Source organism: Brachionichthys hirsutus, chromosome 7 (assembly GCF_040956055.1).
Source record: "Brachionichthys hirsutus isolate HB-005 chromosome 7, CSIRO-AGI_Bhir_v1, whole genome shotgun sequence".
Lineage (NCBI taxonomy): Eukaryota > Metazoa > Chordata > Actinopteri > Lophiiformes > Brachionichthyidae > Brachionichthys > Brachionichthys hirsutus.
This window is the reverse complement of record NC_090903.1, coordinates 10066443-10081225: the sequence shown is the minus strand read 5'-3', so window position 1 is coordinate 10081225 and position 14783 is coordinate 10066443. Positions and strand designations below refer to the sequence as shown.

Sequence of the window (14783 nt, the reverse complement as noted above, 5' to 3'; positions counted from 1 at the left end):
CCGTCCCTGCTTTGCAAAATACTGGAATTGTGTTATTTGGCCTTTACATTTCTACCTGTTTTTGTGTTTCCTTTTGACCAAATATGACAGAAATGAAATAAAGCATCATCAAACAATGTTTAAACATCATGGATTTTTGATATAAAGTGGTATTGATGAGTGTAATATTAAGTATACATTATGAATTTTATTTATTTTGTCAATGCTACTACAAAACTATCACTGTTTGTTTTACATGTATAACTATTGTGTCCAAAACGTACGAATATTTTCTATTTTATTGCTGCATAGTTGGAGGTTTTAGAAAGCTTTATGGCCATGAAGGGTTCTGTGGATCATCTGATTTCACTGAAGTGGGAAATATGCTTATTTTCTTTCATGTGGAGAAAAATGAGACTTGATATTCTATAGTGCTGGACAGCGTCTGACCACCAAAACACGGATAGTGCACAGAAGATGCGTTAATTCTGTGTGTTTATGTGTTATGTGATTTTATTTAAACATTTAAAAGGACCAAAAAGATGAGATGAAATGTGCTCGACTGCGGTGTCAGAAACAAGGGCCTGGTGATGAGGAGAAATAAGGCTGATTCTGCTGAATAGATGAGATGATGGATTTTTGTGCAACGCTGTGGACAGCAATCAGGGAGGCGGCAGAACGAGCACTACACTCATTTCACACAGAGAGAGAGAGCGGGTAGCAGAGGAATAAAGCAGTCATGTGACTCAGGCTGGATCTCCTGCTAAGCTAATGCTCTGCTAGCTCCAGCCACACTTTACAGATATGAACATTGAATAAATCTTTTCATCTCTTTGCCTTAAAAGCAAATAAGCACATTTCCCAATATACGGCGACATGTTTGCTTTAATGCCATATAGTAACATGTGGCATTGAAAGGGAATTCAATATGTATAGTTGGTATTGGTTTGGAAAATCCTGTGTATCCTGGGTGTGTACATTTATATTATATTTTGACTTTGTGGTGTAGTGAAGCAGGTATGAGTCGATTCCATAGTCTTTATTCTGACAGCTAATACACCCCCCCCCCCCCCCCCCCCCGCCTCAAATGTGACCAAATATTTATCCATCCAAATGAGACAATGCCATCAAATAATTGTGCATTTTGGACATGGAAGTCAGCTCACAACTGCTTTGGAGTTCTATTAGTCATTAAACATTCTTAAGGTGGTTTAATTATGTTGAGTTTAATAAATGAAGTAGAAGTCTGACTCGTCTGCGGTTTGTGTGTTTATTTTTGCGTGTAATTGTGTAACATCGCACACATTTTGAGCACATGTAGGTGTTCTTCAGGTACAAAAGAAATCCAATACATTGTTCAGGAATTTATAATGAAAATGAAATACACTATAGATTTTAGTGTATTTAATGAAAAACACAAACCTGCAGTAAAAATATGGCAAAAGTTAAAAAGGGGATGAGAATGCATTATTACATAACCTCTTAAACAAGATCATTCAAACTGTGCAACAGTTAGGTAACACAGGCGGCCATCTTTCAATGGCCTTAGAACAGACGCAATCACTCACCACAGTAGTATACTTGAGCGACTCGCAGCCTTACATACATGAATAACAAAGGCAAGGGCTTTTAGTAAACAGCCATAACTCACAGAGAAACTGTTTAGAGTCGTGGCATGTAGAGCTGGCTAAAGTGAACATCATCTGTTATTTACTAGCCTACGGGCCTGGTTCTAATGCAGCGCTGTTTTATGCTGCACTCTAATAGGCACAAATACAGTCCATGACGTCCAGACACGAAACAGGCATCAGTGGATGCTGTTCAGAGCCAAGTGCTCTCGGAGCTGAGAGGTAAATACACAGGCCGGCCTGTGACAGTGACATGAACACAATATATCTCACCGGTTTCTGTGTACACACAGACTTTCCGCTCAGACCTCGCTGTGAACCTGGCTGCCAGCCTCCTGAGTCCTGAAAGCTTAAAGTTGTTTGAGTTGTGTTTTTGTATCTCCTCTCGGCAGCCACGGTGGCATCACATTTGAGCTCGAGAAAGCACAACACTATCGATTATGAATTTTAACCACACATCAGACATTCCAGCAGTGAGTTTTCCCCTCCGTTGTAAGTTGAGGCTTTAAGCCCAGTGTGATGTTAAATCTTTTCCTCGGTGAGATTTGCGGTGTCGAGGGGCCGAGTGTGAGGAGAAGAACATTTGCATAAAAAAAAAAGTACAGCTTTGTTCATCGTCCAGTTCGGCTGAGGGGATCTCACTCCTGCTCTGTCCAGGAGACAGAGGTGAAGCTCACTGTGATGCTGAGCTCATTCTGCAACGACGTGCTGATTGCTGCTGCCCTCCAGAGGCCAGAAGCAACTCCAACACCAGCGGCAGAGAACAAAACCAAAGTGAGATCCGTTTGTTGTCTTGATGCAGGAATCGTGGCACCGGTGTTACTCATGATAGGATCAGGGAGTGTGTAAAATGACACACATTTAATCATCCATTTCATATGGAATCTTTTTCTTTATTTGAAATATGTATTCTTCTTGTCCGTGCAGAATTTTAAACTAAATACCTAAATACATACATACATAGAACTGGAGGCTTGTCCAGGGTGTACCCCGCCGCTCTCCCGTTGACTGCTGGGATCAACTCCAGCACGACCCAACGACCCGGTAACGGACAAAACGGTTGAGAAGATGAATGAATGAATGAAAACACACATAGATCATTAGGCTCAACGTTCATTGTTATTTATGCTCATTTCAATTACATTTTTCTCACTTTTTCGACATTTTGTCTTGTATTGATTTAAGAACCTTATTTTGTTTTTGCAAAGTTATTTTTATTACATATCAGTTTTACAGTCAAGCAGCTATTTCTAAACTCAACAAATAATTTACAAACTCAATTTACTTTTTCTGCACTTTTTGTCATATAACATCCAACGCAATAATAAACCACCACCATATCTGGAGTTGTAATCATTTCAGGTTGTGGACTTCACCTGCACATCTTGGATTTACTAGTTCTTCTATCTCCCTCTTGTGATTTATCTGCACGTACAAATGAACACATATTTGAGTATTGCAACAAGAAAGAAATTATAAAACACATCCACATAAACACATATATACCAGTATATATATATATACAGTATATGCACAGCCAGCAGACAAACGTGGTATAAAGATGATTAGGAGGAACCCATTACTTAGTTCAGCACCAGCAAGTGTAGTGCAAAGGTTGCAACAGAAGAAACAGGGGTGTAAATCCTATTACATTTCAGGCACCAGATTTTATATCAGCGACATGCAGTGGCTGATGCTGGAAAATTGCATCTGTGTTTTGATTTTGTGTTTTTCAGATTAGAGCTGAAGGCGACAATATTATAAATGACAACTCCACACTGGTAACTTAACTTTTGCTTTGTCTGTTAATGCTAAATTTTGTAGCTCAGCGAGCCAAGACTGGAAGCCATTCACACAACAAAGTTTAATTTGCACATTCTCCGGATGCATCGGCTGATTACGGACAATCAGAGGGAATCTCACAACAATCTGTGCCGTGGGGAAGAAATGAGCCGGATGTCATGCAACCTGGGTGATCAACTCTGGCTGAATTACTTATGCATGCATGTATTTAGATGTAAGTAGATGTAAATGTAATCAATACTGGTATCCTTTATTGACTTCAAGGCAGACATGTAATGCTACAAGTCTGAGAGGGTTAACTGAAGTCGAGATTATGGGCTGTGATACGTTTCATTAAATATTTATGTATTCACTTTGTTATTTTTTCATTTAAATAATTCCTCTCAAATGGCTTTTGTAGTTTATAGTTTTTAGTTTTAACAGTTGCAGTCAAGAATTCTCCACACTCTGTTAACCCCCCCCCCCCCCCCAGAAGTTTCATGATTGCTCCCACCCCTATTTATATCCATCTAAGATAATGACAACATCACTTCACTAAAGCCAGATGCCATGTTTGCACTAATCTTAAAGGAGCAGACGGCAGCATTAAATAAATGTTAAATAGATAAAGATCTGAATGTTACTCAAGACTCAAGTCACGTTCTCACACTCATAAATTTTAAACGTGGCACTCTCTAGACAACACAAGGTACACTGAAACATTTTGAGTAAACAAAGATAATATTCCTGAAGAGAAATAAGTTATGTGTAACAGAATCTTGATACATACTTGATGAGTGCTGCCTACTTTAATACATGTGCCCGTATTTAAGGTAGGACACAAAAATGGCCATAAACTGTTAAATTAAAGCCGTAAACTAAAAATGGGATTTATAATTGATCAGCACTAAATTTCATGTGAAGCATTTATAGCTGGGGAATGGTACACTGCTGTCATCAATTTAAATAATAGATACACAGCGTGTGTAGTAAAGATATCACTTGGGTCCAGTTAGATGGTGGTGTTGCCCTGACTTATCACAACTGGCTGTCTGCCCGTGAGGAATAGGCATCCTCCTTCAAGCAGCACTGATGATGAAACTTAACAAAGCGTGGATAAACACATGGTTAATTAAAAGCAATGATGAAGCAGTACAACTAATTGGGTAGTGTAACGAAGTTTGTTCACTGTTTGGTGATCATTTGGAGAATTTTCATCTTTCATCAGTTTGTTATTTTCTGGTTGTAGTAACAGGAGTTCTAAACCTTGATTCAAACTGTTATTAATACAACCTAAAAAAGCTATGACCAGCAAAACATAGCAGGTAAACTGCATGTATGAGTGATGAGCATTAAATAAAAAACAACAACTCAACAACTGTTTAAAAGTGCATTTATTGACTTCGTTTTTGGCACACAGTTAACATAAAACAAAAGTGAGCATCCCATTACTGCTGCACCTGAAGAGTTATGTCAAATTTACTGCCCAGCAGAAATTCAAAAGGTTAAGAGAGCGGTTCTTAGAAATGTTTAAGCTGTCGCAATTTTGTTCATCAGTAAATTTCTCACAATGAAAATAAAATGAGCAATAATATGACTTTTTTTTAAAGTAATTAATAAATATTACCACTGATGTCTTAGTGAGGTTTTAATTTTGGACATTTTGCCCCAAGTGTCACGGGAGATCATCAAGGTTTGTTTTTACATTTAAGGAGATGCTCACAAATTGCTTTGTTAGGACAATATTAACAGAAATGGATAAAATATTTTTACATAAAGGTGACATACAATATAAAGGGATATAAAATAAACAACAACAACAACAACATGCAAACAGACAGCGCCAAGACGAGAATAACACAAAGCAGCTTTGGCAACAACTAAGATTTTCTTTGTGGAAAAGAGCAGAAAAGGCTTAATTTCAACAGCGCAAGGCATCGTAAACGGGTAATTTCAAATATGCAGTAAGCTTTAAATGCTCAAAAGAGTTGAGGAAAATTACATTGGAAACTTGCAGAGAAAGTTTCATGGCGTGGACACAAAATTACATATTAGTTCAAGTTAAAAAATAACCACTGAAGAAGAAGAATATTCAGTCATTCATCTACTCTCTGGTGTTGGGTTGTCAAAAGTCCCAATATATTTCTCCAATTGCAACACATCAGGAACTGTATTACACAGAATTGTTTTAACAGATATCGTAATTTAATCTGACTCCTCCTTTGGTAAAGGTACCGGGTAAGATTTTTATTGTAACTTAATGGCTTAAGGTTAGCCCTTTTTTTTTCTTTTTTACAAAATGAACATATGGCGGTACGACTATAAATGAGTGCTAATAGTCTGATAATAGCGGTGATAATTATGTAATAGCATGCAATTACCAAAGTAAGAAGTAGGTTAATATTTGGTATTAACAATAGGGATATTTGGTAATAATAGACTGAAATGTAATTAATAAGGAAGCAAGAAGTAAAATGTAAAGGTAAAATTATTAATGACAAGACCCTCAATTCGAATTTACCCTACTATAATTTAAAAGGCCATTTTTTAACCCTAACTCTATTTTTTAAAGGTAACTTTTTGGTCACACATTCTGTGTATTATTGACATTATTTGTCCATGTCTATCTAACTATCCGAAACTTTTAAAGATTGTTTCAAAAGGTTTAAGATTTAAATTGATCCCCTTAGTATTTAATTACACACATGAATGTGTGTAATTAAATAAAACATGGCGGATAAGCCTCATATCAGTATTTCTTAGAAGTGCTTGTATCTTCTACAGTATAATCATATAATCGATCAAATCAGGGCCACTAAATGCAAAACCAGCACTGAACATTTTTTTTAATTCCAAAGCTTATATTAATATGACCGTTTATTGTTAAAAAGTGAAGATGATTTTGCTTTGCAGCTATCTTTAAATAATTTTTCTTATTCACCCATTGTGTATACCAAATCATTACCAAGTCAGAGACAATTCTTTGTTATTTACATGTTATTATCACCTTATTACTTTTATTATCAAACTATCACCCACCATTGCTACATTATTACTCTGATCAGGCTGAGTATTTTTTGGATGCATATTCAGAGTTCTGCCAGATACACACACACACACACGTGTTAGTGTTTTCTCTCGAGGTAATTTGAGGGAACCCATCCCTTTCTTTGTGTACCATTGTCCAGAATCTTGCAGTACCACCATCCATTGGGGTTTCTATCCAGGACCTCCAGACTTGTCCCCTCAGGAAATCCCATGGTTTCCTCATCACCATGGTAATCTGCGATGGAGACGTACACATCTCTGAGGTTGTTGTGGATAAAATGGGGCTTGGGTTTCACCGTGGATACAGGGATGGCATTCTTCTGTGAACTGAGCCCGAGCGATTCAGAGCTACCGGTACCGAATCTGTTCCTGATGGGTAGTGATATGTTGTTTGGTGCCAAGTTGCGTGGAACAGTGCCGAAAGATGCATTGCGTCGCACTGTTGGGCTGGCACGAGGGTGGTCTGCTGAGTTGAGCGACTCATTTCTCTTGAGAGAGCCAGCAGGGCTGGGACCATCTCTGATGGGGGCCGATATGAAGACAGACTGAGGTCGGACAACCTGCTGTTGTTTGGCACTATTCTGCTTTCGTGCACTGAACAAACTGCTGGGTTTGGAGAGGCCACCTGGAGGCTTGGAGGGAATGGGTGGGGTTACCTTTTTTAGGTTTTGGTTGATGTTGTTCAATGCCTGCACTCTTTGTTCGTTCTTCTCCAGGCTGTTGGATTTGCTGAGGCTGCCAGGTTTTGTGGGGGTGCCATCAGATTCTGACCCTTCATTGTCATTTTGTTGCCTGATTGGCTCAAGGTAGTAAGTTGGAGCCCAACCCTCTGCATCTCTCCAACGGACATACCACCAACCACTTTCCTGCTTCTCCACCACTTCCACCTCCACTCCAGCAGGGAAGCTGAGCTCAGACTCTTGGACCTTCTCATAAGGATCTGTGGTGCGATACAGGCTGCAGCCTTCTAGGTCAGAGTCTCCCCGACTACCTTTAGAGTAGATGGAGGAGAGATCGGATGTGCTCTGAGAGGAGAAAGAGTCCTCTGAGGAGATAACAGATGCAGTCTCAGAGTCTTCACCTTTAGTTCTAGGGCCATTTTTCAGCTGCCCCGTTGGCCGTAGCTGTCTTCTCAAGGTGCTGATGTCCATTTTCTCAGCACTGGACGCCTTGGCGAGTTGTGGTTTAGGCCTCACAATGGGTTTTAGTTTAGATGAAGACTTAGTGGAAGAGGATGCTTTGCTTTCCTCTTGGTCTTTCTTACCATTAGATAGCTCTGGTGTGGACTCTCCAGAAGCAGATTTAGGACTGGCTGCCTCAACTTTGTTTGAAAATGGGCTCCCGTTCAAGTCAACCTTGAACTTGTTACCTGCGGGTTTCAATCCACCTGATGTTGGGCTTGCAGTCTTGCTAGTTTCTGACAAGACACTTGTCTTAAATGAATTTGAGTCCCTGCTACTTTGCCTTTCTGGTGTCTCCCTGAAGGGTTGGAAGCCATCGTTCTCATAGATAGACTCTTCCTCTCCCTGCGCCTCCCCCTCTGCCTCGTGGCTATCTTCAAATGACTCGGCCATCTTGAAGGAGGCACTGTGGAGTGAGGAAGCAGGAGAAGGCTTGGAGGACAAATGGGATCCCTTCTCTGAGGAAGTGTCCTCAGTCTTCCCATCTACCAAGGAACCTTCTCCCCTTAAAAACTCAAACTCGGACTCCATGTCCAGGTCACCAATGGCAGGAACATCATATTCTGGTTCCTCATACACCGGCCTCCCAGGAGATACAGGGGACTCTGGAACTTCAGATCCAGGGGCGCTGGGAGGTGCGGCATCCACTGAGTCCTGCTTTTTGACAGGTGGAGCTGGAGGTGGAACTTTTGGGCGGCAGAGAGTGCTTGTTCTACGATTCAGGTTAGGCTTTTTGCGCTTATCAATGTAGGAACAAGGAGCCCAGCCCTCCTTCTCTCCTATCTGGACATACCACCAGCCTCCAGAGTTCTTCTCAATGACCTAAAATTCATATTGAAAAAGGTGGTTAGTGTTTATATGAAGGTTATTATTATTATTAATAATAATCTCAATTTGATTTAGAGTTAGACAGCAGAGATGCTACTTAGCTACAATGTTTGAATCGATTTTCAGATAGACAATTATGGTTGGCAGATTATCTAATTACTGAAATCTATATTTTATTATAAAGCGTACCTCTGCTTTCTGTCCGCCGTTGAAAGTGATACCATCAGATATACAAGACTGGAAATCTGCAATAGTGTAGTACTCCGCCTCAACTGTAGGGGGCTCTGGTGGGGACGGCAACTGAAATCCCTAACAAAGGAAACTGGAACTTAATATTTGTCCAATACATTTATCTGGCAGTTGAATGAGTGATTACTTTTCACTTTAAAGAGTATTTCATAATCTCATGTAATACAAAACATTGAATGAACTTTCAACAAAGTCCCATTTCAGATGTAAATGTTTGTTCTTTTAATATTTCTGTTTTATATAAAAGTAAAGGTTCAAGGCTGTCACTTAAAACAGATCCCTTGAAGCACACACTTCAAGTTCAACTATCTAAACTAGTAATGAGATAACTGGATGGCTGGAATTATGGATGCGTGGTTACAATATCAGTCTTACCAGAGTTGCATCTCTTCGAGGAGGGGGCTTTTGCCTCAGAATTGGAGAACCTGTAAAAAAAAAAAACACACACATTTAAAAAAAACATTATAAGCATTTAAGACGACATTAAATGAAATCCAGAGAAGATGACTGACCAATTTCCACCCGATGAGGTGCAATGCGGGCGACAGCTGGTGTGGCAGGTTCTATTTTACTTTTTCCATCCTGTGGGGTATTAATGGGGCTGGGGTCGCCACAAAGAATTGGCGAGCTGATCTCCTTCTTTGCCACCTGGGGGCTCTCTGGAACGCCCTCAGTCTGTGCATCTTTCTCACACAGAGTTTTCTTATTAAGCAGGTTACTGATCTCCATGATGTTTCCAATTATCTCCACTGGGCCCGCCACAGTCTTCCTACAGGGAGACAGGTCATCCTTCATTTTCTTCAGGTAAGAAGCTGGAGCCCACCCCTCTTTATCTTGGTACCTGTTAAGTAAGTTGAAATGGACCAATGATTAGAAGACTCATCTCTCTAACAGGAAGGAAGTAGAAAAATGCCTGAAGCAGAGGAGCAGATGTTCACCTAATAAACCACCAGCCTTCCAGGTTCTTCTGAATCACCTCCACAGTAGCGCCTTTCTCAAAAGCAATTTCATCCTTGCCCTGGCTGGTGTAGGGTTGCACTGTTATGTACTTCTCTTCTGCCAAAAAACAGAGTGGACAATGACAAGTCACAAACAAATAAACTCATTCTTTAAATATGAATCTTGACCACATACATCATATGTGTGTTTTTAAGGTGAGACTGAATTTATGAGATTCTTTTTAACAAATAATTAACTTTTTTCTGTAACACAGCATTCTGCATTCGAGCCCATGTGCAAGTGTTCTATGGTAAAACAGATTCATATATTTATTGGTTGTCACTAATCATGCCTTCTGTCTCGTCTAGGCCTAACCCTAATTCTTATGTTAAAAAATAATTACAACGTTTAGACAAAACACTAGATGATGTGTTAGACTAGATGTATTCTAACATTTAAATATTGTGAGTTATAATTTAAGTATTTTTGATGCTGCCCCTCCTCCGTGGCTCATAAAGAAAGCACTGAGAAAAACCAACTGGAAAATCTGCCACAAAACAGGCCCACTGGATTTGACTTCTTTGTTCCGCTTTAACTTAATTACCGGTACATCAAATAAAGACTGGGATCAATAAGGAATATTTAAGCTTGGAACAACCTTGAAAACTAGTGTAAGAAAACTGAACCACACAACCCAATCCAACTCTCAAAACATAGACAAGAACTATCCGTTTGTACTGATTACGTGCCACGCTATGCCTTTGCATGTGTGAGCACCATGGATTACTTGGCTTAAAACAAGATTTAAAAATAAAGTGAAATAATTAATAGACTGTATAACTCTCCTGAAATAAATAAATGTTGTGGCTATCTCTTGGTAACAACCCTTGCTTGTGGCCTGATTCTTCTTTGGTCCGATATAAAGCTCTTATAGTTAGTTCTATTTTATTTATTCAGGGCAGACCTGGTGCAACTAAATTCCCAGTAATAACCAGTTCAACCATCATTGTCCACCTTGAGGCACTGATCTTGCAACGTCAGCTTTTTGAGTCATTTCCCTTTCTCTTCCCTCATTTCCTGCTGAAACTATTAGCTGTCCAATAAAGACCTTAAACTGTGCTCCATAAGCGACTAATTACACTAGTATTAATAAAATGTGTTGACCAAGTGAAAGCTTGTGTCCTAATAGTATCCTTGGCCTTGTGACAGCAAGAATCTCCAACCCGGCAATAATAAAGAGCAGAGGCTCCATATTGATTTATGCCTTACTATGAGGCCAAGAGGCAGAGCAAAGACATAATTTCCTGCTATCACAGATATTCCTGTTTGAACATAGACAGTGAAGTGTGTTCAAAAAGTAGAGGAGGACATTGAAAGGTGCTGGTCTTTATCCTGTCCTCTCTCATGATTCTGAATTCAGGTGACTTGAATTTCCATTCGCCTTTTCTTAACCCATGTAAAAAGGGTTTCCGTTTCTTTCTGCCCGGTTCTTTCAGGCTCTTTGTGACAGGGTTGGTGACTGCTTTTCTTCTTACCAGCCTCTTTCAAAAACAATATCCGGCAAAGCACTGAAGGGAAACTCTTAATCAGATGTTATGTTAACCACAGCATGCATTGCCCGAATCAGTGTTATAAATTGTTCTTGTGGAGTCAGCAAACTTGTATTTATTTTCTTAAACACTAAGCAGGATTTCTGAGGTCTAAGGCTGGAAAAACTTTCTGTGCTCCAGAGAGCAGAGTCCACTGCCACGCAAAAAATGTGGGCTGCCTGAACTCAATAGCCTATCCTCAATTCTCTTTCAACAACCCAAATGCAATTCATATGAAAAAGAGCACCCTTGGCCTGGTTTAGAAGAACATGTGTTTTATTTTTATTTAAATAAAGGAGAGATATTTAACTAATTGATTGCCAGCAATTTTCAACTCAGCTATATACTGTGCCCCAGTTTTCACGCATTTTCCCGACCTTCCAAGCCCCACAGAATATTCTTTACTATGACTATGCAAACGCCAACCCAACCAAATGAGAGATTAATCTCTTCTTTCATCAGGAAAACACAGTGTGTTCCTACCGTTTTACATTCCGGAGTTATTCGCCGTTGAAGAGAGGCAGATTTCAATGTCAGGGTTGGCAGTGAATGTTTGGGTTTCAAATAACGTCTTTAGACGCAAATGGCACTCAAAGAGTTAAGTTTAGCATATATCTGTTTCACAGCATAATTGTCCTCACTTCAGTAGAGCACAGACTCATAAGGAAACTAACTGCATTGTCTTATTCTATAGAATAAAAAAAGACAGAAAGAAAGAAAAACGTAAAAGTATATCAGTTAGTGGTTAGTTGTGGCTCATGATAAATCCAGTAGTCGGAACACAACACAGTTGAACCGTATGATAAGTGACAAGAAATAAGAGGTGATGATGAGGGGGGTGGATGAAGCATTTGTCTCAGTTCACCTCGGCTCTGCTGCCTGCTGATGACACCACCCAACGTCCATCTCCGGTCCAGCCTCTTCAGATGACTCTTATGCCGCTTAGTAACTGACAGATACACATGGTGACCAGACAATGATGACAATGGACAAACAGATATGAAGGAGGTGAAGAGCAAGCACAGATGTTACAAACACACACACGCGCACAGAAAAAAATGGATCTAACTGAAGAGCCCCCATTATTAGCTATATGGAAGACATGAAAACGAGACCACAAAGCAAAACAAGGCAGGCAGTTAGAGAGGATGGATGGAGGTTACAGAGGAAGACATCTCGCCGGCCTGTAATTATGATGGTGCCAGCATGGTTTCCCCGTCCGGTTGCGTAAGAGCATCTGTGACAAACATCGCTGTTGCACGAATGCCATCCAATTAATAGAGCAGCTGTCAGTGCTGCCGGTTGGAGTTGTCAGTCTGTAATTCCCTGCATCTTTTGGATGTGAGACTGGAGATGAAAAGGATGTCTGTGAGAGCCTGTGTCACATGTTGAAACGATGGAAGAAGCAATTCCTTCATTAAATCTCTAAACACTATACTTAATTTACAATGATGGGAGCATCAGACAGAATCTGGGAGATATTTAACCCTTTGTAGAATGTCGTACCAATGCAAAAACAAAACGGACAGAAGTTAGACTGGCTCAAACTACTAAAGATCTCACATTCACACCTGAACCAGATAAACAATGTAGACATTTTAACTTTAGAGGTGCTAGTCGGCTGATTTTAGTGGTCAAGTGATACCAAGCAGTGGATGTTTGCCAAAATGTTGGATTATTGCTTCATCCACGTGGAACAAAATGTGACCAATACAATGAATGAGAGCATGTGTTTGATCTCAAATTCTGCAGAAATATGTGCTTTTGTCTGTGCCGCTGTGGTGCCACGCAGTGTTGAAGAAGACCACAGGCCTGACAAAGAGATGCTTTATGAATTTCATGCCATTCCCCTGACAGACTGGATGCATAAACGCTAATTAGGCTGGCAGATCATCCCTCGTGGAAAAACCCTCTGGAAGCATCTATCTCAGAGACGGAGCAGAGAGGCGTGTTGGATGCAAACGTTTGCATTTAGATTTGTGAGTCTGGTTTAACATTTGCGTAAATCGTACCTCGATAAATGTGTATTCTTTAAGGCCCAATGGGGACAAAGCAGTTTAACATATTGTGAAAGAGCAACAATGTGTAACCAAATGTCTCTCCCCCCCCTCTCTCTCTCTCCCTCGGGTAACTAGATATACGACACCAAAGGGAACCAGGGTCCCATTGTTACAAAGCACAACAATCGTACAGCTAAAGATGCTTTTGGCCAGATGACTGGAAAATCTCGATGATTGTTTGGAAGTGCAACTTAATCCTTCCCATGCCTCTCTTTGTTTGGTTTTCTCCAACATGGTACTCCATGAAGTTTAAAAAAATATGCATCAATTGTTGATCTACCTGTAAAAAAAAAAAAAAGATCCAAACCTGAGTGTGTGACACCAAATCAGCTCTGGTGTTCTGAGATGAAAATGTTCTCTTCAATAATGTTTGAACATAAGCCTTGGCTAGATAGCCGTATCTGGCCGTGCTAGAGAGAGACGATTGGACCCCATCTTCAGCCTCATATGGGTCTGCATCATATTTTGGCAAAACCGAGCCCCACAAGGGTGTGTTTCTTATCAGGGTTTTGGATTCCTCTCTGGCTCAAGTATGCTCACAAATTTTAACATCAGCACTCGTCTGCTGTGCGCCAAGTTATCATCTATCGACAATGAAAAGCAGATATGGAACAGCAGAATTGATGTCAGCGCTCGCTTTAATTAATGATGGCCGTGATTTGAAACACGATAGAAACACATGCCTCTTTCATGAAGTCACTCCACCGAGGTCAGATGGAGCGGTGCTGTGCTGCACCTCTACTGTACAGAGCGTTACTGTGCAGCACATCGCTTCGGCAGTTGTGGTCTGGTTCTCTCCCGGAGCTCCTGCTTGCTGTTTACCCAGGCCTGAATCTACACTCTGTTAAAGCATGCTTATAATGGCAGACAGACAGAGAGAGGTGCCCACACCAGTCCGGCGCCAGTCATTAGTGAAACGGGGTACTGGTGAAAAAGTTCACTCTGTTTTTTTTTTTTAAACAGATCAAAGACTGAGGATTGAGGTGAGAGGCTGTGTGGGTGTTAAAAAGAATATTGGAAGTTGTGTCTCAGTGTGTGTGTGTGTGTGTGTGGTTGGGTGGTCAGTGGCAGGAGAGTTTCACTTACCTTCTCCAGCTTTGGAGGCACCGAGCTCCAAATCATCCCGTGTGCCGCCGTGTGAGTTCAGATAGGTAGCAGGAACCCAACCCTGCTCCTCTGCGGTGCTGACAAACCACCAACCTATGGAAAAACACAGAGGCTTGAAATCAGCACCACCAAGTAGCATGTTTGGCCAAGGTGTCATAAAAAGGCATAATACTGTCAAGATGGGTGCATCCTAAATCTAAAAGCACAAGGACTTAAGTTGCATTTGGGTCTTTGATGAGCCATACAAATGAAAAGGTACACAAAACAGGAAGGGTGCTCAGAGAAAACAAGCCCCCTCCAAGATAAGAATTGTCACAATCAGCAAATGTAAATGCTCTATGTGTGGATTAATTTCAAAGCTGATTAGAAAAGCAGCGAAATGAGGTTGTGCAA

The 14783-nt window shown here is 40.5% G+C and overlaps 1 protein-coding gene across 1 annotated transcript in view; it reads right to left on the bottom strand.

The window, feature by feature from the left end:
• Nucleotides 1–5988: 5988 nt before the first annotated feature.
• LOC137895537 (SH3 and PX domain-containing protein 2A-like) overlaps nucleotides 5989–14783 on the bottom strand; it is a 39169-nt gene continuing 30374 nt past the window's right edge. The window contains exons 8-14 of the mRNA XM_068741014.1: nucleotides 14370–14483; nucleotides 12089–12172; nucleotides 9634–9751; nucleotides 9208–9536; nucleotides 9071–9120; nucleotides 8636–8755; nucleotides 5989–8440 (exon numbers count right to left, since the gene is read on the bottom strand). Coding sequence (XP_068597115.1) covers nucleotides 6515–8440; nucleotides 8636–8755; nucleotides 9071–9120; nucleotides 9208–9536; nucleotides 9634–9751; nucleotides 12089–12172; nucleotides 14370–14483 — 2741 coding nt within the window. The 3' untranslated portion in view covers nucleotides 5989–6514. The remainder of the gene's footprint in view (nucleotides 8441–8635; nucleotides 8756–9070; nucleotides 9121–9207; nucleotides 9537–9633; nucleotides 9752–12088; nucleotides 12173–14369; nucleotides 14484–14783) is intronic.